Source organism: Calypte anna, chromosome 15 (genome assembly GCF_003957555.1).
Source record: "Calypte anna isolate BGI_N300 chromosome 15, bCalAnn1_v1.p, whole genome shotgun sequence".
Classification (NCBI taxonomy): domain Eukaryota; kingdom Metazoa; phylum Chordata; class Aves; order Apodiformes; family Trochilidae; genus Calypte; species Calypte anna.
Genome location: NC_044261.1, coordinates 4,482,976 through 4,506,913, shown reverse-complemented (window position 1 = coordinate 4,506,913; position 23,938 = coordinate 4,482,976). Strand labels below are relative to the sequence as shown.

Below are 23,938 nucleotides of genomic sequence, written 5' to 3'. Positions count from 1 at the left end.
GGTTCCGACCGGTTTCAACCAGTTCCTACTGGTTCGAACCGGTTTTGTCCGGTTCAAACAGGTTCACACCAGTTCCGACCGGTTTAAACCTTTTTCGACTGGTCCTGAGCAGTTTAATCTCTTTCCAATTGGTTCCGACCCATTCCGAGGTGAGCAGCAGCCTCCTGCTGCCTGGCAAGGTTTAACCAGAACCCAATCCCACAGGAGCTGCAGTGCCCATCCCGGTTCTGGTGCCGGTTCTGGTTCCTATCCCTGTCCGTGCGGGGCCGGTTCTGCTGCGACGGGGTCGGGGCAGCTCCCACCCAGAGCTCCCTGGGGCCCCGCAGCCCGGGGGGGGCAGCTTGAGGCCCGGGGGCTGAGGCAGCTCCGGGCTGGGGAGCTGCAGGGGACCGGGGGAGGCCTCAGCACTGGGGCAGCACCGGCTCAGCACTGGGTCTGTGCTGGTTCTGCACTGGTGCCACCTGGGAGCTTCTGTGGGAAGGGCAGAGCAGAGCAGAGCTGCAGCAGGGGACGCTGAACAGCCGGGCTCCTCTGCACAGGAATGGAATGGAATGGACCAAAACTTCCCTGATTCAGGGGAAAGCTCTGAGGAGTTTTTTGTTTTCTTACCTGGGGATCTGAAAACAGGAATCCCGTTTCCTTGTGCTGTATTATTGCTGCATTCCCAGGGATGTTCCTTGCCAGCACTGGAATCTCCAAATCCATCGCCTAGAGGAATGCACAGAAACAGCCATTTGTTAATTCAGAGCAAGGGATTTTAACATCTTGATGGCAAGAATCTGAAAAGGAAAAGCAGAACCAACAAACCAAATTTCTTTCCCATTTCTCCAAAGTTTTGTTTCAAACCCCCCGTGTCTCCCCTCAGCTCCTTTCCGTAACTTCTCTGCTATGTTTTGTTTATTTTTTTTTTAGCTTGTAACTTTGAAAATAGCTGCAGCAGCCACAGCCTCTGAGCACTCATCTCTGTTCCTCATGCATATCCTGAGCTGAAACTTTAATTCCTGTTGATGAATTTGAAAGTCTTGAGATGCACTGAGTATAAAACCCAGAAAACCTGAAAACGCACGATTATCCCCAGTGTCACACAAGAAAAGTGTCATTCACTGCCCCAAATCTTCAGTCTCTTTTATACTGATTCCCCATCACTTCAGATTGAACGCATTTTTTTAATTACTGTCATTACAATCCAGGATGGGAAACAATTCTTCTTCAGTTTACACAGCAAGAGAACAAAGGACTTCCAAGGACTAAACCAAGAGGGGTTTGTGTAGTTCTGGCAAACCTGAAGAGAAAAACACCCTGGGTGATGAAGTACAGAACCAAGTCATGTTTTGAACAGTGCTTGCACTTAGCAACATCTCCATACCTTAAAATACACAAGAGAAACACTGCTGAAATCACCACTACAGATCTATAATAATATATATATTATAATATATTATATATTATAATTATATACATTATGTATTATATATTATACAATAATAATAATTTATTAATAGCAATAATAGTATAGAAATAATAGAAATAACAGTAACCCTAAATGAAACAACCTGCTCTACAGGTATCAGAAACTACAGGCTCAGTTGGAGATAACTCAGACAAATAGATTAAAGGAGTGAACACAAAGCAGTGTAAACAGGAAATATCAAACACAGAGCAGATTATCTGAGTTATTGGGATACAGACAGAGTCGTTTTGGTGAGTGATTGGTCACCCACAACTTATTTTGTAATTTTTTCTGACTTCACTGTGGAATAAAACCAATATGAGGCAGTTTCAAACTCTCCACTGACTGTTATCCGCCTATCAGTGCAGCAACAGCCACAGAACTTGAGAGTTCACCCAAGAAATGAGATGCTGATGCCCTGCTCTGCCAGGCAGACTTGGAATCTGCAGCTTGAGGAAGCTGCTTTGGGCTCTCACTGCCCAAGGAGAGCCCTAACCCGCACATCAGAGCCTCAGCATCTCCAAGGCAGACAGAATTGCTGAGTCAGCTCCTTTCCAGACATTCCTGTTGACAGACTTGTGCTTGTGTTCAGTGTGCTGGCTCTTGGGACCTCATTCAAATGTGTTCATTGAGCAGGGAATGAAGATGTTTTACTTGAACTTCTAAATTGAAAATCAAGGGTTTGTCAGAATGTTTCAGGTCTAGCAGGTTTCCAAACAAGTCGGTGTTCAAGTCTGTGTTCCTTTTTGCAATTAAAAAAAAAAAAAGTCCCACTTTTTTGTGATCATTCAGCTCTATTTCTGCTTTCTACATAGTGGATGATTCATTGAAGTTGATCATTAAGTTTACATTTCATTTTCCCTAATTTCTGAACTCTAAAGGGAAATACATTTGTTCATCTAGTTGCAGGGCAGTAACAGCTACCTAAGAAAACCTTGAGGTTCCCAAACTCATAGGTAGCAATGAATTATAGCTGCTGAAAGACAGACCAGATGGCCAAATACCTAAGATGAGGGGCTGCCTTTATACCAGCTAGGCTTAAACAAATGGATTGGGCTGTAAATAATTACTGCATGAAGTGGCTTAGAATTTAATTTAGATACTTAGTCTATTTTTAGGCAGTAAAAAGAGTCATTTGCATTGTTCAAAATATGTATAATTTACTGACCTAGTTCCACAAATAAAAGCATAAAATAGCACTGAAGTCCCTTGGCCATCTGTTTTCTTAGATTAGTCTGACTGCAAAGTGTTTTAATGATATTTCAGAAAGATGCAGGGTGTAAATTTCAGCTCTTGGAAGGATGTTACACGACAAGCATTTCTAACCAGCAGTGTGAGGCTTACAGAGTAAATACAGCTTTTATTCATTATTTACCCTTCTGAATTGTCCTTCATTTTCTTCCTCCTAGCCCAACCATCTTTTTGTTGCCCCCTATTAAATTTTACTGTATACAATATCTCTATTTTTTATTTTTATAGTCTGCTTAAGATTTATACTCCAGAATACTAGGCTTGTGCTTCACCTGTCTAAGACTGGATTTTGCCCTACAGCAGAACAGAGTTGGGCCATCTTCCTTTTATTTTTTTTCATTAAAAAATAAAGAAATCAAAATAAGTAAAACTGTACCAATGTTCCTGTCAGTCCTGAGTTTGCATAATAATTTATATCAGGCTGAGCACACTTGCACTTCTGTTGCAGATGCTGTGTCTCCTAAGTCTTTCTGGTTTGCTTCCTCTCCCCCCCTACCTCACTGACATTTCAGGGTATAAATTAGATTGATTTTTGGTCAACTGGTATGTGAGCAGTCCTGAAGGGAATGTGTGGCTGGTGAGGAGGAGGTGACAGTTACTTAACTTTTACTTGACTGACTTGTTCTGTCTGCAGTGCTGGTAAACTCCATTTCATCTCAACTACTGAACGTTCAAAATTTATCTGGCCTGATAAGTCTGGAAATGTCACAGTCTGTAGGAATTGTTGTTTTTAGAGTATTGTTGCTGTGAAACAGCATCTGCTTCTACCTCTGAGCACTGGCATTTTAGAAAGGAAACACATTTGCTCTCTCACCATCCTCTAATCTTTGTAATTCCTACAATGGTCACTTCTTACTTATGAAGGACTTTCAGTTGTGTGGAAGAAAAGCATGCTAGAAATGCAACATTTAATTACTCCTTAGAAACAGGAGATACATTAATAAATATATAAGTTTCTGTGATCTGCTGAAATCATCAAGAAACAATACTTAGCAAAAATACCACAAACAGAATAGTAAAAAAGTCTGCCAAAAGAACTTTAGGTGTATTTATTCTTTACCTAGAAAGCATTTGATACTCAGCAGTGCCCTGCTTGGACAGCTATGAAGTAAACCTAGTTATTAACTTTCAATACTAATGGCAAAAAAACCCCAACAACTGTTGTTAATTCACTAATCATTTCAGAATTAACAAATGCAGGTCTTAGGTTGCTCGTTGAAAGGATGCAAAAATAAATGAAAGTCTATTCTAGCAACTTTATAAGGAAGTGGATTAAGAATTAAGAATAATGACAGTAAATCAGAATGATTCTTGTATCTCTATTAATTTAGCAGGATTGATAAAGTTACTGTCCTTTAAAAAAGAATGTCAGTTCAAGGGAAGAAAACATTAATTTCTAACACTTGCAAAAAGAAGTGGTTTAGATTTGTCTTCACTGGCTTTGAAACATGGACATAAAATGTTGATTTACATCTCCAGCAATAAAGGGTGATTTCAGATTCACTGGAAAACCTACTGGTAAAATGAAATTACCTCCAGAATTGCAGCAGACATCCCCTCTGAAATGGAGCTGTTCACCACAGCAAAGCACCTTTTCATAGCAGCATGAAGATCATCTTGTGGCATCTCCTGTAACAAATGTACTCCAGGTGACCTAGAAATAAAAAGCCCACAAATAGGACACCTCTGAAAAACATGCCATAACAATCCCTCCTAAAACAGAGCAGTGCTGGAAGGTGGTCATATCAATTCTGGCATGGGGCTGATGCTAAGAATTCCTTGTATTTTCCTTACTTTTCTAACTATAAATGCAGTTATAAACTCAGCACAGTACACACCACTATCTGCCAATTCACTGTTGAATGGTGGATGAGGGTGAAGTTTTCCCTTAAAGACTGTGTAATATGGGGAGGATGCACACAGAGATTTCTGTAAAACACACAGGCTAAATACTTATGGAAATGGAGTGGTGAGCTGCAGGAGCTGCTGACTGCAAGGCTGCTGTGTGTATGTTCAGATAAAAACCTTAACTTCTTACCTGTTAACTTTTTCTTTAACTTCACTCATAAAAAGTGGATCAACCTAGAAAGGAACACAGACATAGATATAAGGCACTGCTTTAGCACGTCTGAAACACCCAGAGGAGGGGGGAAAAAAAAATTACATTTTTGCTAAAATATTTAAATGCATGAATGTGCTGAGCTCTAAAATCACACTGCAGATCTGTCACTCGGAGATTGCATTTGACTCTTCAGACAAATGCTCCTAAGAGTGATTGACACTCAGAATCCCCAGCTGGGGCTGTGTGCATACAGCAGAGTGTGAACTGACTGCTCCACTCTAAACCTTTAAGGGGCTCCTCTGCTGCTGAGTAGCTTTGGGCTGCTGTCAGGAGGGGAGGTTCCATTTCTTCTCCCCTGACATCCCTCTGGCTCCAAGTCCTAATTAGGCCTTAGATTTATTTAAGATGAGTGACTGTTTTCAGAAGGCTCAGCCAAGGCTAACATGACTCAAATGACTGAGTTGACAACTTGCTGTCTAAGTGAGGAACAATGCACTGACATGCCAAGCAATTCTCTGCTCCTTTAGGGATGGAGTAAGCAATGTGAGGAAGGAAAAGGAACTTCCCAGGATTTAGGTTAACACAGGAAAAAATCTGCAGGTAAACTGAGACAGTCAGATGGCATGCACTGTCAGAAACATTTGCCTAAAATCAACATTCTAACCTGAAGGAATGCTGCTAGAGTTATGAAAAAGTTATCTAAGCTGGGTAGGTTTATTTACAAAGCTTAACTATGTCTGCTATTTGCATCTAACATGATTAAAAGGAATAAACAACTTGCAAATCCTGAACTAGACATGAAGAACAGAACTAGACTGTTTTTATTAAGGCTGACTGACTATATTAATTTATGACAGCTTGCACAACAAGCAGCAGTACTGGGAACAACAAGGCTTGTTTTTTAAACACACCTTAATATTATTTGTAGGGGGTTTTATCTCATTATGAGATAGAGAACACTCTCAAAGCACTTCAGAAAACTAGGAAAAATAATTTATTTTGAAACTATGATTGTGTACTATGAATGCAAGATTAATTATTTCATGGAAGCAAGGCTTCATAAATTAAGAGTCTAAAGAATCACTTTTGCACTAGGGAATTAATTCCTACTGAATGAAAGAAATAACTGCTTAATAAAGTATTTTTGGTAACAGCAGGAAGGGAAATCATGTGCCCTTTCCTGAAGCACTCCCTGATACTGGAGGCAGAGGATAATACAAACCCATACACTAAGCCAGTGTCTCATGTCATGGGTTCCCTGGATATTTCCTACTGAACTTCCCAATTGGTATTTCTATATAAATAGCTTTTCAAAGCTTTTTCCCCAACTTTTTGATGCTGATTTCCTCTCCTGAAGAACTTTACTCTCCATTAAAATCAGTCAAGTGCTTGCAAGTGCTGTCATGAGCAGTGGGATATGGTCCTCTGCTCTTCTACCTTTAGAAGGAAGAGAAAAATGACAGTCTGTGGCTCATAAAATTTGTAAAATACTAATTTCTATCCCATCTACTTCTGTGGAAGCCAGGGAATTGCCATATGTCTTGTAAAGAGAAGAATCCTTTCAGCTGCATTCTTCTGTTGGTAGATAAGCAAGAAGCCTGGCCTGAACATGAGAGTTTAAAATATTACTTTCAGGAGGGGTGTAGCAATGACTTAGGGAAGTGATCCTCCTGGGCTACATTTGGAACTTGAGGGGGCAGAGTTATCCAATCACAGGCTCAATATAACAGAAATGAGAGAAAAAAGAAGCTCTTCAGCAAGTTGGAAATCCACTTAAAAGATGCAAATGCTTCCAAAGCCAACTGACTATGGCAGGATGCCTGGGAACTCCACACAGTCTCAGAAAAAACTACTGAAAAGTATCTTATTTACACCCAAAATGTCTCCATGATCCAATTATCCAATTCTTCTACAGGGAAAGTATTTGGTGTCTTATTTTCTTGCCAGTCAAAGTAGGAGGTAAATATGATAATCAGTTACCTATCACCTTTTTATAAAAAGATCAGCCATCCAGAGGAAGAGCCTTCAGAGAGCTGCACATCTGATCAGTTTTGCAAAGACCAGAGGGAGGCAGCTGGCTTTGTATCAGTAGTTTCTATCAGAAAGGATGAGACATGAAAAGGGGAGTGGAAGGAAGAAAGAAGAAGAAACCACACCTAGCAGGACCAATAGGCTACTTGGTAAGTTCTACTGAGGCAAAGAAACATCTGACAGAAAAATATAAAAAATAGCTCTTATTTGCCCATTCAGAGATTATTTCCTGTAAAACAGACTTCCTGCAAGTTTGCAAGCTTGTGTGAAGATGAATCAGAGGTGGGGGTGGAGCTGAGAGGATTCAATCATTTTTCTTGTTTACTTCCATAAGCCCATATTCAAAAAACTTTCTCCTCAACTAGAAGAAGTTGTAACTTTCTAATTTGTTAAGCAGGATCTTTGCTGCTTGGGGAGAAAAACCTGAAATCTCACATGAATATTTACTAAAGTGCATATAATTCATTTGGAAGGAATTACACCAACTCTAAGCTTAACCTGAGATGTGGAGCTGTAAGAACAACTCAGCTTCTGATTTTATTTATTTTATTCAACCCCATCCTCCCTCTCAGGTATCTGAATCCCTGAACTCAGATTCTAAATGTGAAACAGACTTCACCATTTTATTTGTCAGCTGAGGCTCTCTTTGCTGTCTAGCATCAGACAGAAACCTAACATCATTTTGCACCTGCTGGAAACTGTTAATTGTGTACAAATTGAGACCACCAGAAATTGCATCAAAGTCTAAATGGAATGGAACAAAGAATCAATCCTCTGTGTGAACAAAAGATGTAAGAACAGGAATAATGAGAATCTGATGTGACCTTCACAGTATTAAGGTTCCTTATTAACAGTATCTACTAATAATTTTATTCTAGATAGCAAGTGTTCTTTTTCAAAACATCTGATAGGCTTATTTATAGATTATCCATATCAAAATAAGTATTACTAATATTTTTAGTAATACTAATAGGTAATACTAATATTAATTACTAAATACATATATTTAGTACTTTCTGATCATCTAAAAAATGTTATACTACCCCATAGATACAAAACCAGAAACCAATACTAGAATCCAAATATTTTGATCCTTTTTAATCTTCAAAAGTTGTTTCTGTAGTTAAGTGAAACACTAAACGTTTTGTTCTCATAACAGATGCACAGCATCATCAAGTCATGTGCTTGAGCTACATATAAAATGACTAATTCAGCTGGAAATGCCCATTATAAAACTAGCCCAAGCCTCCTAAACATCAGATTATGTAAAACAAGTCTACAGCTGCTGAAAACTATTTTAGTGCTACTGATAACAATTTAAAGTAATTAAAAAACCTTACTGTATGGAGCTGGGCTACCTCAGTGCACATCCTCTTAGAAAATCTCCCTTAGCTGCTTTCCTTTTTGCAATGCACAAGCAGAGCACGTGGGGAGTGAGGTGCCTCTCAGCTGACAGCCAACTCTGAACTTTGGGAGTCCGAGCACTGGAATCATTTCCACAGTTTAAACCTGTTTTGTACAGCTGTTACAACTGTTGTGTTTGTTCTGTCTTGTCTCTGGAACAATTAGAAGTCCTCTGACTTAGGTTCAGTTTGGAAAGAATTATTGTGATATCACAGATGCAAGCAAACAGAAATATTTAGGAATAAACATAATAAAAAAATAAAATTAAAAATTAACAACTTACTGCAGGTCCAATTATGCCCAGATGGACACGGGGATCCTTTCTGTGCCAGTCTAAAACAGAAGAGGAAAATCTTATTTATTAATCAAAATTATTAAATTTAAATTTTATTTTATTCTCTCTCTGAAATGAATGGAAACAGCTGCATGAATAGAAAGGAACTTGACAACTGTTGTATTACTGCTTAGAAGATTGAATGTATACCAGATTTCATGCTCAGCCCTCCCATTATTCCTCAGAATTCAAACTATTAGCATATCCAAATGTTAGTATTTAGTATTTCTGCTTCATGCAGTCTCTTATGACTCCAGGCTTATTTGACTAAACTCTGATGTTACATTTGAATCGTCTCAAGAGAACAATGTTCTGTATCTTGTCCTGGCTTTGGCCACTGAGACAATTAGAATTTTTTTCCTTTGTAAAGGAACACATGGAAGTAACTGCAGCCATTACAATTACTACACAGTTACATGCACATTCTACTGCTTTCTCAATACCAGAACAGAACAAAACCAGTTCTTTGACCAGCTATACACCACATTTGTGACTACATTTGTCACAAGGTGCCAAAGGCTTATTATCAAAGTAAGCTGAATAGTGAAGGCTAAATTTACAACTTGGAATACCTGAAATTTTTACAGATACAGCAGGAGCTGGCTAAACATTCAGCTACATGACTAGAAGAAAACTTCAGCCTAGTTTACAGTGTTGAGCATAACAACAGGTGGTGAACTTGGCTTGTAATTTCAATTATATTAATTAGCAGGCATGCAAATCACTGTTACAGCCACAGGAAAGCAAGATAAAAAGTTATTTTGAAGTAGGTGAATTATTTTGTTGTCCATTAATATTGTATGTAACAGCAAAATGGTTTTCCCAGCAAGGAAAATCATCAAACATTGCTTTGATTTTAATGCTCTGTTATTCTCAGCAGGCTGATGCAGTACAGAAATAATGTGTTGACTAGATCAATGGTTACATGAGCATTTTTTTTTTAATGTAAATATATGATGAAGTTTTCTGCAATGAATAACCCAGATTGTGCCAAACTTACAAACTTGAAGAGAAATACATTTGAATCCAGGGACAAAACAAGGGTAATCAAATAGGAGGTACCCACCTGAAAATACATCCACTAAATACAGAGGGTCTTTAACTCTTCGAAGTCCACATATCAAAAGAAACAAATGTAAACTGTCTGTATCTGGAGGAATGCCTGGAACAAAGAATTTTAAAAGTCTGAAAGCAGATAAAAAGTTGAACACTCAAAACTGTTTCATGAATGAGCACATACAGTGGCAAATGCTGTAGTAGGGTGGACAGGAAAAAAACCTCACTGTTGTTTCCTTTCACATCAAACCTCAAATCAATTCAGTGGAGAACCAAATCCTGCACATCAATTTATGTTATTTAGATATATTAAGATTACTTATATATTTAGATATATTTAGATTATTTCTAGAGCCAGTGAACGAGCAGGATTTGGAGAAAATCTGGTGGCCAGTATTCTTGAACACCAGAACTCAGCTTTGGGTGACTTGGCAGCTATACAAACCACTCTGTTTCTCAATATTTGTACACATGAAAAGAAGAAATTTACATCCCTAAAATAACTCAACACCTATTCAATGATATTGTGAGGTTTAGTTAATCAATGCCTGTAAAGATTTGAGCTCTTGATCTGACATTTTTTTTAAAAAGATCAAATAAATGTCCCATCTCTCTCTAATATCCTGTACTGCCACAGAATAATTAAACAGAAGTTGAATTATTGCACAGCATTTATTTTAAGCTTAGTGCTAAGAAAAACAAATGAAAAAAAGTTGAGAAAAAGATCTCGTCATGGGAATTTTTAACAGTGAAATTCTCTTGCAAACACAGAGCAACAGCTCAAAAATATTTTTGTAGGCTAGATTAGAAAATTAGATCTGATGTAGGATATGGCAGTTGTCATTGGCTGGATGGCAGCACAGCTCATTCATTCATTCATACTTCAGGAGAAGGGTCAGTATTTGCTGAACTTGGCAAAGTGATAAAACAGCATAATTCCAAAATTGCTGAATGAACACATATAGCACCACCATAATTTACTTAATATTAGAGGGGTTGCAATGTTCATTTTTGATTTACTGTACAGGACAAATCAGTTTTCCTCAGTTCACCTATTTATTGGGCTCCTGGCAAGGAATGCTGACACATCCTATCTAACAGGATGCAGTTTAACAAGGAGACACAGCTGCTCCTTTCTCTGAGGCCTCCTCTTCCTCCCTTTCCCTGCCACTCTCCACCAGTTGCAGGAACAATTCAGTTGCTTGTACAGCACCACTGAATTCCTGCAATTTGTAACCTAACATCCCCCAGCCTTGGTCCCACTTTACTTCCCTCACAGTGCTGTGCAACTTCCAGGCCCTGGAAGAAACACACCAGGAATATCTGGATTAACATGATCATTGCAATCTCACCTCTGTTTTGTGGGAGGGGAAGAATCAAAAGACTCACTACACACTCAAGCTATTGCTTTTAAAATTAAAATCCAGCTCAGGGACTTTTAACTCCCTGTCACAAGATTCATTATTGAGTCTGTTTCATTTAACTAAAACAGCTTGAGTTGTCAAGAATGGCTGCAGCAAATGTGGTAAGTAATATTTTACTGGTTATTGAACCAAGAAATAATTTGTAATTTATAATACACAAACATTTGGATTGAAAAAGCAATTTTTCTGGTGCAGTGGGCCATTAATACTGTTTGTTTTTAAGACAGGCAGCAGTGGTTTCAACTCATGACAAACTCACACAAAACAAACTACTGGAAAACATCAGTAAAATTTCAAGTATCTGCATGGCACAAATATCCCTTTTCAATTATAAACTCCCACCTTTCAATGTTCAGCTCTGGCTATTTTGGAATAAACTTAAAAGTTAGCACTGAAAACTCAGACAGCAGTGAGAAACGAGCTCTTCCTGTTCTCATGTGGAGACCATACAATTCTTCACAGAATCGGCTGGGTTGGAAGGGACCTCAGAGATCATCAAGTCCAACCCTTGATCCAGTCCCCCCGTGGTTCCCAGCCCATGGCACTGAGTGCCACATCCAGGCTCTTTTTAAATATCTCCAGACATGGAGAATCCACTACTTCCCTGGGCAGCCCATTCCAATGTCTGATCACCCTCTCCGTAAAGAAATTCTTTCTAATCTCCAACCTAAACCTCCCCTGGCACAACTTGAGACCCTGCCCTCTTGTCTTGCTGAGAGTTGCCAGATAGTTTAATTCTTTCAAAGACTCACCAGACACCATGTTTTTGCCACTTTGATTGCATCCTTCAAGCCCCTAGAGACCTCCTCCCAGAGGGTACTGCCTGCCTCTTCCCAAAGTGCAACCTCAAACACATTATCCCAGTCCTTAAAATGGTTGTGCTGCTTTGCACACAGCAGTAACTGCCCCAAAGCGTGGTCATCACACTTAATCCCTCTCATGGAGATTTGGTGAAGGAGTTTCACCACTGCCTGTTCTCTCTTGCTCAGCCATGCCCCCATCTCCTTCCTGGCCGCTCGGGAAGCTTATCCCAAGTTTCCACACCTAGCTAGGTTTTCCCTCAATCTGGGCTCACCACATCCACCACACAATCCCATGGAGCGTGTTCTCCAGAGCTGGGGCAGCTCTGCTTCAGTCACCCTTCTCTCTACCTTCGTCCAAGGGGGGTTTTTTTGCTGCACCTTTTTTCAGCAATCCTCAGCGAGGCCTTGTCCCTGTTCGGGCACCAGTTGTGGCAAGAGGGCTCAGAGCAAATGCCAGAATCAATATGATTTAAAATCTTTTTTTAACTTCAACAACTGTGTTTATATACAAAACAGCATATCTCGCCAGATACATTTGTTTAATTGCTATGTGCCAACTTCCTCGTGTTCTTGTTCACCATTTTGTCACCTTTCAGAGTCATGGTCAGTTCATTAATACTCCCCCATACATAGCTGTTACCTTGTAGAAACCCCACACTTGGTAACTGGAATTTTATCAATAAATTACTGTGGCATTTAAAGGTACTTCTCTCAAGAATCTCATCAATAACATCCTAATTATTTCACTAGATAAATTATCTACAATAATACTTAATAATGAAACTAGCCCACTTATTTAACCTTTATTATTTTGAAGAGATATTCATGACCTTGAACTCTCACTGCAGACCATCCCCTTTATACAACTTTACAAAGCCTTCCTTGTTTATCATAAGAGTTCATGCACTTTTCTCTGAACTAGCAGATACTGGGTACACAGACTGGATCCTACGTGGCATTTCTAAAAACTGTCACAAAAGGGTTAGTGGAAAAAGGACTTGCCTCTTCCAGTCCATTTAGTAAGACTCAGTTGTAGCTTTATTTTATTGTATGCTGTAGATCTTATTCATCACCTAATTTATTTTTACAGGCAGACCTTTCCACACTCAATCCACTTAGAAGCATATAAAGACATTCCTAGAAGACTGCTTTATCAGCACATCACTGCCACTCCTTTAGTGCTGGCACTTTAATTGTTCTCTGTCTACTTAAGACCAAACTTCAGCAGCACTTGGGTATCTTTTTAGCTTTCTGCTCAGTCACAGAAAATGGTTAAATTCACACATTAAGATGATGCCTGCATCAGTGGTTTCCCACCTGTTGCCTTCTCAAGCCTTTCTAGCACTCCTGCTGTGGAAATAAAAAGGTAGCCATCTGTACCAGAAAGCAATCACTTTAGTATGCTTTGCCCTCACAAGAATGCTGGAAAAGAGAGCATGATAAGAGAAAAACTACAATAGCTGCCTTTACCAGCTATAGCCATCAGCTGGGTGAGAACTGGGACCTAAAAGATGATATTTTTCCTTTTTCCTTGAGCTTTCAGTATGTGATTTTTTTGTTATCATTCTGTCTTTCCTAGATAGACTACTTAATCTGTGAGAAGATAGTACAGCCTTGTGTGATTCAGTTCTGAAATGGTGATACATCAATAGAGCTCAATCAACTGATTTGCTCTTTTGATACAATCTCTGTGTCACTCTAGTTTGAGTGACATACAAACACCCAAATAGCAAAAAAACTGCTTGTGTGTGTTTCTCCTCATTCCTGGTAGCGTTACAAAAGCAAAGATTTGCAACAGCACACTGTGCTTCATTATCTCATCCTTCTCATCTCATGCATCCTTCTGTTTGCTTTGGAAAAAATGGAAAGATTTGTATATAATCACTGACAAAAAAAAAAAAAAAAAGACTGTGAAGAACAGCTGGAAAACAAGCACCATGCAATCACTATACACTAAATTCAAGTCAAGTCTTGCCATTGTAATCAACTCCTTCAGTGTGTGTCAACTCCTGTAATCAACTCTTCCAAGTGTTGGTGTCAAACATAACTCTTTAATGTCAGGAAGAGATGCTCCTCTAAACATGCCTTCTCAGTATTTGCCTATGGCTGTAGTCTGATTTCTTAGGTTGGCTTTATCTATAAAAAACATTTGCACACTGGCTACAGCCAGTCCTGAGCCTGCTTAGTGGGTCACCTGTTTAGCAAGAGATGAGAGGTCAAAACAAGTGATTGATATGGTTATGAAAACTCATTCCTTGCCTCAGCTGGACAGTTTCTTGTTCTAATATTCCATGCAGGACCGTGGGGATGGTAACAAATAAACTGCAGGTGAGCTGAAATCAGTCAGACACAGTGGCAGATTAAGACTGACACACAACTCCTGCAGTCATACAACTCCTTTTTTGTGATGAGCAGAGGTGGAATTGAGCTGCTCAGAACTGAAACTGAAATGTGATTAATACTCAAGATTCACATTCTTCTGCTGGCTGTGATTCTGAGTCATGGTGTAGCTTAGAAAATTTCTCAAATCTAGATTTATCCATCTAGCCCTACCCATTTGTCTGCAAGCAGCCTTAAAAATTGCTTGATGGGAAGTAATGGTACTGGGTTTAACTTTTTGTAAACAGTTGTAAGGTTTTCAGTTGCAAGACAGAATGAGAGAATGGAGTATATTAAAGTGGAAAAGGTTTTCACAGTACAACCTGGAAATAATAAGTTAATTATTTAAGATGTCACTGGCTCCTACTTTGTTCCTTATCTGGAACTGTGTAACTGTTTGTCATGTCAACTCTTTTACTATTATGACACACTGGGATAGTTTACATTTTGGCCTTAAAACTTTGTACTTAGATGCTAGGATAGCAAAATGTGAATAGGGGCAGGTAACACAAAAGCCTAAATCATTTCCAAAGAATTAGTAAGGATGTAATTTTCTAAGAAAGACAAGAATAAGCCAAAGTGCTACCTAAACAGATTTTGAAAGAGCAGATACATTTCATACCATCCCTCCAGAACTACCAGGAAAAAAAAAAAAAAAGTAGTAATCATAGATGTATAGTAAAAATAAATCTTTAATCTTACTGAAAAGCTGCAGGCATCTAAGTGAATGAGCAATATCCAGCATTACCTTGCTGAGAGGTAAAGACACAATTTGAGAACATCTTATGTGAGCAATTTTTTCACCACTTGCACAAATAAAGAGATTTAAAAGATTTCTTTTTTAAAAGACTTTACTGTGGTTTTCTAGGGTGTTTTTGAAATCTCTAGAGAGGAGAAAAATAAAGGACTGATGGAGTTTTTCATTAAGAAGTTGCTGATTTGGACCTGAACCAGCAACCTCATAAATCAGATTTTTTAAAATGTTTTAATTCCTTTACAGCTTAAAATCCAGTTTTTACTAGAGATTAAGTATATTTTATATCAATATTGGACTTATAGTTCTAAGATGAAATTAAAAGATTGCTCAGTACCATAAAAAAGCATTTCTTAGTAATATTAGGTTAAGAATTATCAGAGATTTTTAAAAGATTGATTATCCAGTCCCTGTAAAGTTCACTGTAATGTTCTATAGATCTTTAGACAACAGTATCAAGATCAGTTGGGCTTGGCTATCTATTTTTGGTTTTGTTCACAAACCAAATCTAAGCCATGATTTGTTCACAAATCTAAGCCATGAAGAGATGGTGAGGGTGAACAACTTCTCATTTTCTTTTATGCTCACTTAAATCACAGCAAGTCTTTTACCAGCACTCTTGAAAATTGTTCATCCATCTCCAGTGCACCTGGAAGTATTAACTGATCCCCTAGAAAGGGAAATCCATAGGTTTAGTACAGAGATTTCAGTCTCTAAGATGGTTGTTTTATTTGAGTTTGAAACATAGATAAATCTATCCAACTCTGGCATGTATTTTTACTACTCTAAATCTTTCAATTCACAGTAATTCTCCACATCCATCTCCCTACATAGCAGCAATACCATACATTATCTCTTTTAGTCTCATGGCACCAAGAGTTTGATTTTGTGTCTCTTCCACAAGCCAACTATTAAAAACAAGCTGCTTGGACCAGCCAAGTTTTCCAGGTTGTTTGACATAGCAGTGTCCTGCTACAGCACAGCTTCACCACACTGCCTTCCTTATACTGATCTGAAAGGACTGTAACTGAAGTCACTGATGACACAGAACTCCAATTATTACCCCAATTAGGTCCTATTCCAACAACACACCCATCTGAAGATGCCAATCATTTCTTCATGTTTTAGAGTTGAGCTTTTATTTTACAAATCCATTTGTTTCTTAAAAATTAAGGGGGAATGGAGGTAATAACTGTATATATAGTTATAACCATAACTATAATGTTTATACTGCTATTTACATTCAATAGTGCTGGTTTTCTCAGTGATTGCTGATATGTTTGTGAAGACAAAAAAAGTTAAATGAACCTGTTAACTTCCAGGGGCAGGCTACTATTCCAGAAAAATTAGGCTGCAAAATTCTCCAATAATCCTTCTTTCCCCATTATTTCTAACAGTTCAGAAAATGTAAAAAAAGCTCCATGCTTTAGGAACTGATGGAGAACACAGTTTACTGCTGCTATCAGCATTATTCCTGTGGTCAGGTATATATCTGCACAAACTCTTACTATTTAATTTTTCTTGTGTGGCTCTTTCTTCCCAGCATAGCTTTAGAAAAACATAATGCCTCTGTAAAACCCTGTCTGTGTGATGTCAGGTTGTGTAAGCTTTGCAGGCTCTCAAAAGGGCCATGCTATCCAGGTAAAAATTATCTGAGAGCAGAAAAATCAAGCTACAAAAGTATATTGCATTATTTTATTGGCTAGTGCAACAAGCATCTGATCCTATGATTCTGTCACCTTCCAGGAAGCCAGCTTTCAGTCTTATCTATTGGGTAAATGAGGTTTGCCAGTTCATTAGTATTGACTTTGTTACTTATCTCCATCTTCTAATCACATGCTGTCCAAGTGTTTATTAAGATGTACATCTTATGAGCTTCAGCCACATTCCACTGAAATCAAAAGGAGCCTTTCATCACAGTATGATGGGATCAAGCCTGGGATCTCAAGTAGCTGTGCTCCATCCTTGAGCTAAGTTGTTAGAGAAGATCAGGCTCAGCTCCTGTAATTACTTCAGACTGTCTTGTCATTTTCTGCCAAGCAATTGATGGCAAAGCCTGAACATTGTCTCTCTCAAGTCTGTGGATAGGCATCTAAAATTGCTAACAAAACTGATTATGATGCTTATAGATTCCTGTATTATACACTCAGAGAAAAACACTTCTGATCATCTGGTCTGACCTCCAGACTGACAGAGGCTGTAATAGTTCCCTAAATAGTCTGAGTTACTGAATCTACTGAAAACATTGTCCTCCTGAAGTGTGTTGAAATCTGCATGGGCTTCAGCTTTTTTTACTGTTGCTTGCAGTCTTTCATCCATGTAAGACAAACTGTGAAGCTGATGGTAACCAGACTGCAAATTCATTTTAAATCTTTTTTTTTCCCCTTTTTTTTCAGATTTATCCAATAAATGATTTAACAGCCAGCCACTGAAAACACTGCAGCTAGGAGCTAGCACACTAGCACTATACAAACATGACCTCTGCAGCTCTCAAGTCTGCTGCTGAGGCCACATTAAAATTATTATGATTTTTTTACTGAGATTTTACTGCAACCATAATAACAACAATAAAAAAAAACCTTTCCCAGCACTGCTTCAGTTTGTATTAAGCAATTGCTATTTATTTGAGCTCCCAAACTATCAAATGAAAGCTGGGATTCCTTAGTTTTTGCTTTTGTTACAATCACACTGGGGGCTGGGGGTGGGGACAAGGCACCCACAGTAAAATTTTTTGATGCCTTCTGCCACTCAATTAATTCTACTATTACATTCTTTTTGAAGCCATTACTGTGATTCAAAGATACTATTTATGTACTGGTGTTATATTTAACATGAGTCAAATGTTAAGGCTTTTCTATTACTGAAAAAAAAAATGAGTACAAAGAATATTCATAAGAAGTCTGGTATAATATTTCCCACAAAAATCATTAAGTGCCTTTATATATGGAATAGAACTTAATGAAAAAGTCTTTATAAAAAAACATAAATCATAAAAGCCACAAGATGAACAAGATAGGATGGCTTTGTCTGCATAAAAGCTTGGGCTCTTTTCAAGTGCACTTCACTCTGCAAGCCTACACCATCAAAATCATAATCTTCTGATCAAAACTGCCTTCTGTATTTCATAGTTTTCTACTGATTATTCCAAGGTTATTCCAAATTTAGTAGAAGCTGCAAAACCCCAGAAAAACTATTCAGTGGGAACTCCTCTCTTTGGTAAGCACAATGGAACAGCAGCCTTCCAGCACCTGAGGGGTCTACAGGAAAGCCAAGGAGGAACTTTTGGTAAGGACATGTAGAGTTAGGAAAAGGGCTTTAAACTGGAAGAGGAAGTGTCCCTGCCCATGGCAGAGTGGTTGGAACTGGATGATCATGAAGGTCCCTTCCAGCTGATACCATCCTATGATTTAGATTGAAAAATCTGCCTCCAAATACAGTAGTAAAAGTGCAACTTCTGCCACCAGAGATGGACATAGAGACTGATAAGATAAATGAGACAAAATAGTCATAAAACCCACTACTGAATAACCTCATGCTAGTTTTCAAGTTATTATTTAACAGGCACAGATGTTAGAGTCACATTCTAGTTTGCTTTTCATGTACATTATGAATTATTTTGCACTTTAGCATTGGTAAGCACTAGGAAAAAAACCATCTCTAACACGTTAGATTAAATGCATTTTAGGGGGAGCTTCCCCCTCCTCAATCTATTGACTGCACTTTTAATCATAAAATGGTTGGACTTGAGATCAAATCAGCACTAAGGCTGTGCTGGCTGGTGACAAATCATTTCACTTCAGAAAATTATTAATCTTGGTGGCACTGTGCTTGTGTGCTGTGATTTATTGAGAACAAAATAACCTCAATGCTCAGTTTAAAATTGGACACCAGTTTTGAACAATGGCACCCATTTACTGATGTGATAAAGCAACTGACTGGTGATGATTCATTTGTAATAGAGTGAACATCTGTCCTATCAGAGATCTCACTGATGAATATAATATTGAGATACTTTTACCACAGTAAAATGCCTACAAATTCTTCTGGGGAAATGCAGCTGTAGCAATTAAAACATTGTCAAGGTCAGGTGATTTAAAATTAGGTTATCTCCCTTACACACCAGTACTTTGGTGAAAACAGGTTCTGGATCAAGACCATGCAATAAAACATCAACACCTATTTCTGTTCTTCACTTCTCCACTTCACCTGCTCTTCTGCAGCAGCCAAGCAAGTTCTTGTCACACAGCTATAAAGCCCAGCATGCTCATAATCAGTTATCCTTAATTCTAAATGTCTTTCATCACTTACATCTAAGAATGAATATAGTGAATATAGGAAAAAAGTGAGTTTTACCTGCATTTTGTAGAAATCTATACCAGTCAAATGTTTCACTGGGTGTAGTCTTAATTCCTGTGTTGAAAAAAAGAGAAATTCAATGTATCCAACCAGTCACTGGATAGCTGAGCTATGTATGGTTCTTGAATCCTTGCCTTAAGGTAACAATATTCAGCATCTTATGTGAAATCAGACTGAACTCCTAAGCTACTAATTTCCATATACTTTGGAGAGAAATCAGTTACCTTATCTTTGAGATTCCTACTAGGAGGCATCTGGGAAAACTTTTCAAAAGCACCAAATGAAATGAAAATTTAGGCTAAGAGACTGAAATATTGCCTCACAGAAAGTCAATGGCAAAAAGCTCAGCTTCAGTGGGACCAGGACTTCAAACTCCACACCAATATCAGCAAAATGATTTTGGGGCAAAGAAAGTAGAAACATAAACATACAGGTGCTAGACACACAATTCAAATAAATTGAATGCTTTAGTCAATATTTCAAAACTCTCACCTTGAGTTTGGACATATATTTTCTTCCTAGCATCTGGCTTTAAAGAGAAAGAAAAGAAAAATAACTTTCATAAGTTGACAATAAAAGATCTGTTGAATCTTTAAAAGCCAAGAGAGTAGTAAAATGCACATGAATGATTCTCTTTTGATATTAAAAATTAAAACAGACCCTTAGAAAGAAACATTTAAATAGCACCAAAGCAAACAAAGCCAGCATTGTAGATTACATTTACTATAAATAATTGCCATATCAATGAATCAATTTTGCAATTAACATAATTACCAAACTAGCAGAAATATATATTTTTAGTTTACCTCTGTATCCCTTCCCATAATCATTAGCCTGGAAAAATATTTCCCTAAACTAGAAAGACTTTCAACTCTATCTCTAGAACAGTCCCAGTTCTCAAAAAAATTCTAGTCTTGAAGGAAAAATTAGAGCTGGCTTTGAAACCACAGCCTGCATTTATCCAAAGCAGAATTTTACAATACATGAGTCATTAGGCAAACCCCACTTACATCTAACCTTTTCAAAAGCTGCTGTAAAATATATGTAAGCTTGTCTATACATGAAAACAGGCAGTAGAAGTTATTGCAGAATATTCCCAAATAAAAATTGCAGAAGTTATTTTTAAAAAGGAACAATAAAAGATGTAATTACTACATGTCCAAAGCTATTCTTGGAGTGCTACTATGCTAGTTACTTAGTTTAGCTGATGAAATAAGCAAGTTCTTATTTCAATAGCTTTCTATAACTCTAACAATAAATTCACAGAATACATTTATTTCCATCAAAATACTGAAAAAATATCCTGAAAAAACCCAAACCTAAATAAATCAACAAAAATAACACTTCCCAGCAAACAAGCAGAGCTTTTTTCTAAGAGTATTTGTGTAAAGCTTTGTGTTCAGACAATTCTTCTGTGTTGCAAAGCAGTGGTTGCAATGCCTGCAAAGCAGCAAGCTAAGGAAGGGACTGCTCAGCTGGTGGAGTTTCCAATAGATGTGCTCAATATTGCCTTGAATGCTTCAATCTGGAATTCTCCTCTTTTAAGGATTTCTACTAATGCTGTTGCTTCATTAGGTGTCACAGCATCTAGAAATGAACAAATGAACAACTTCCTTCTGAGTTCTTTTTCCAGCTGTATCTTTATATAAAGGGTGATAGCAAATATCACACGTTTGCTATTTTGAGACTACATCTTCCCTCCTCTTCCATGCCAACAGCATTATTTAGAGAGGGACAGTCCTAGCAGGCTGAGTCATTGACTATTTGCCTGCCGTGGCTCTTTTTGTGTGGCTCTTTATTTTATATTAAAAAAAAAATTTGTTTAATATGCTATTTTCTCACTTAACGTTTCTCGGTCCTTCTCCTACCTATGAAAAAAGCAGATGGGGCAGAGGGCATCTTAAGCCAGCCTTGCCTCTGTAGCTGACACACTGCAAAGTTCTGCCTCAAAACTCTGGTGGGTGAAGATAGGCTTTTCCTTGCCTAAACCCACTAAATTCCAAAAATAAGCTTAAATTAAACATCAGGTTTCATGCTCTGCTGGACCTTTAATGGCTTATGGTAAGTATAATCCTGCCAGAGCTTGGATCATCAAGAAGAAAACTGCAGGAACACTGTGTAACAGGACACACAGATATATTCACACTTTATAGATCAATTTTCTGTTATGTTCTTTACTTTAAATGGTGTTAAGGAGAATGGAAAAATGAAATTGAATGCTAATAAAACTGGCTTAGGTGATTCTTATGCACCAGTTTTATACTACTGAAATAAAACACTGACCGTAAGCACAAGATCTTTTACAGTATTTCAAACTCACTTGGAATACAGATTATTACAAATGCTGTATTATGTACTTCATAATTAAAGATAATTTATCCAATGTAATAGAAAATAATTTGTCGGAAGTTACAGCCCTTGAGCACAGTGCAATTGCTCAAATGTTCATAATTTAAATTCTTAATTGACTGTCTAACTAATAAGGCACTCATTAGAGAAATAATGCAGTTCACATTAGTGGGAGTTAATATGCAAAAAGTGTTACAATTCTGTGACCTAGGTGTGGAAAGATGTATTCATATTCTTTACCATTTGAATACAAATGTGTGGTATTTGCTATCACCCTTTATATAAAGATACAGCTGGAAAAAGAACCCAAAACTCCAACATTTGAGACACAAGTCAGCAGGTAGTATTTCAGTTTAGGACTCAACAGACTTGCCTCGAATTCCCTGTTTGTCACAGACCTCCTCCTGGAGCCCTCTGGAGGTCTTTTTATCCCAGAGTGTTGCCCCTTACTGTCAGCCAAATAATTATGCTTACCCTCCACTGGCTCTGGTGCTAAAAGCAGCTCTCTGTAACCCAGTGCAAGTCTTTAACCAACAAGTTAGTCAGAAAGCTGACCCCACACAGCAAATCAGCTGGGCCATCAGGCTGGATCAGCAAACCCCGCTGCATGTGTGGAGTTTTTCACAGGTAACCAGCGCAGCCTCACAAAATCCAAAAGCACAACTTGTACTCAATTGACCAACAGCTCTTTCTTGTCTTTGCTCTTCAGAAACAAGGACTGACTGAGGAATGTCGACTTCAAGAATTTGTCTCAATTTTCTCCACTGTCACTCTGCTATCAGCTCAGCCACAGAGGGGTATAAGAACGTTTACCCTGTCTGTTTTCAAACAAGAGCATCAAATACTAAAAAAAATTGGACTGAATGCCTGCATTAGACTTGCAACAGAGCAGATGCAATAATACTAAATGAGGAGAAAGAGAACCAACCATTATTGTTGCAAGACAAACCTCTCTTAGGGCATGGCGCTCTGAGGTGTTCCAGCAGAAGTGCACAAATAGTGCTCTGGGTCTGTTGCCCTCAGGATTGGTTACCCTGGCTTGGTGCTACTGCTCCAGAATCAACAAACCTCTCTGCTGGCTTGCTCAGGAATGAGCTGAGCCTGTGCCTCAGGCCTCACCTTTTATTGGCCCCCTAATCCTGCTCATGCGCAGTTGGGACCTGCCCTGATCAGGCACAGGTGGGCTTAACACAAGCTCATGCCCACTGCCTGGTAATTAGTGGCACCTGGTTGCCTCATTTCACTACACATTATTGCTGCCAGTTCTTTGCTGGCTAAATATTCTCCTCAAAATACATTTCCAAATGTATTTAAATATTATACTTTTGGAGAAGAATAATTTTATCCAGTATTTTTCCCCGTGTCATTTACCACAACGTGTTTTGTTTTCTTTTCAGGAGAGATGAGTTTTAAGAGTTAAGTGCTATTTATGTGCTACATCTCTCTCATCCATTCCACAGAGCTGTATATCAGACATTGCTGGGCTTAGCATCACTTCAGTTAACCTCAAGAAGTTAATTCTCCTTTCTCCAGTGTTGACAAAACAAGTATTTTTTAATTATTCTTCTACACTGCTTATTGCAAGTAAGGCTGTTTTGTGGAATTTTGCCAACCTACGGTTCATTAAATGATGCAAAAAAATCCAATATATGCATATGGCATCAGGAGAGACTCGATAACACCAATGATTAGTTTTAAATGTTACACAGAAGCACTTGCTAAACTGCTGTATACTCTTCAAATACTAAACAGTTTTCAAATGCCAGCTCTGTTTGACCTGTCAAGGTACATAAATATTAAATGCTTTCTCTGAAAGGAAAAAGAAGAATAGAGAGTATGAAGATTGTTACAATTCTCTAGCATTATTCAGAAAACATTTCAGGAGAATGCACAGTTGGTAATACTATAAGCATCACCATGTAAACATACCCACTTTGCTGCTGCCAGTTCCTTCATTTTCATTGTGAAAGCCACTGCAAACCTAGTTAAATGGACAAAGAAATGGGATCATCTGCTTGAAGTGTTTGAATGTAAAAACAGAAAAGCACTTCAGAAACAAAGGTAAGAGCAAAGGCTTATAAAAGTGATTATAGATGGAAAGATGTAAAGCAGGCTTTGTTTTAACAGAAAATACTGGTACAATAAATGGTATCTCTTCAGTCTTTACTACTTAGGGATCTTGGGGGGCTAAAGTGAGGATTTCTTAAAGTAAAAGAAAACCCAAATAGTGAGAACATCCCCCAGTTTATCTAGATTAATATGTACAGCTTCAGCAGAGAGTTAGC

General features: G+C 38.2%; 1 protein-coding gene across 1 annotated transcript in view; it reads right to left on the bottom strand.

Annotated features, from left to right (window-relative positions):
* The window catches only part of GLT1D1 (glycosyltransferase 1 domain containing 1), a 48,557-nt gene that overhangs the window by 11,377 nt on the left and 13,242 nt on the right, over window positions 1-23,938 (bottom strand). The window contains exons 4-11 of the mRNA XM_030460550.1: window positions 23,583-23,634; window positions 19,797-19,833; window positions 19,302-19,358; window positions 9,599-9,694; window positions 8,482-8,531; window positions 4,740-4,783; window positions 4,235-4,355; window positions 610-708 (exon numbers count right to left, since the gene is read on the bottom strand). Coding sequence (XP_030316410.1) covers window positions 610-708; window positions 4,235-4,355; window positions 4,740-4,783; window positions 8,482-8,531; window positions 9,599-9,694; window positions 19,302-19,358; window positions 19,797-19,833; window positions 23,583-23,634 — 556 coding nt within the window. The remainder of the gene's footprint in view (window positions 1-609; window positions 709-4,234; window positions 4,356-4,739; window positions 4,784-8,481; window positions 8,532-9,598; window positions 9,695-19,301; window positions 19,359-19,796; window positions 19,834-23,582; window positions 23,635-23,938) is intronic.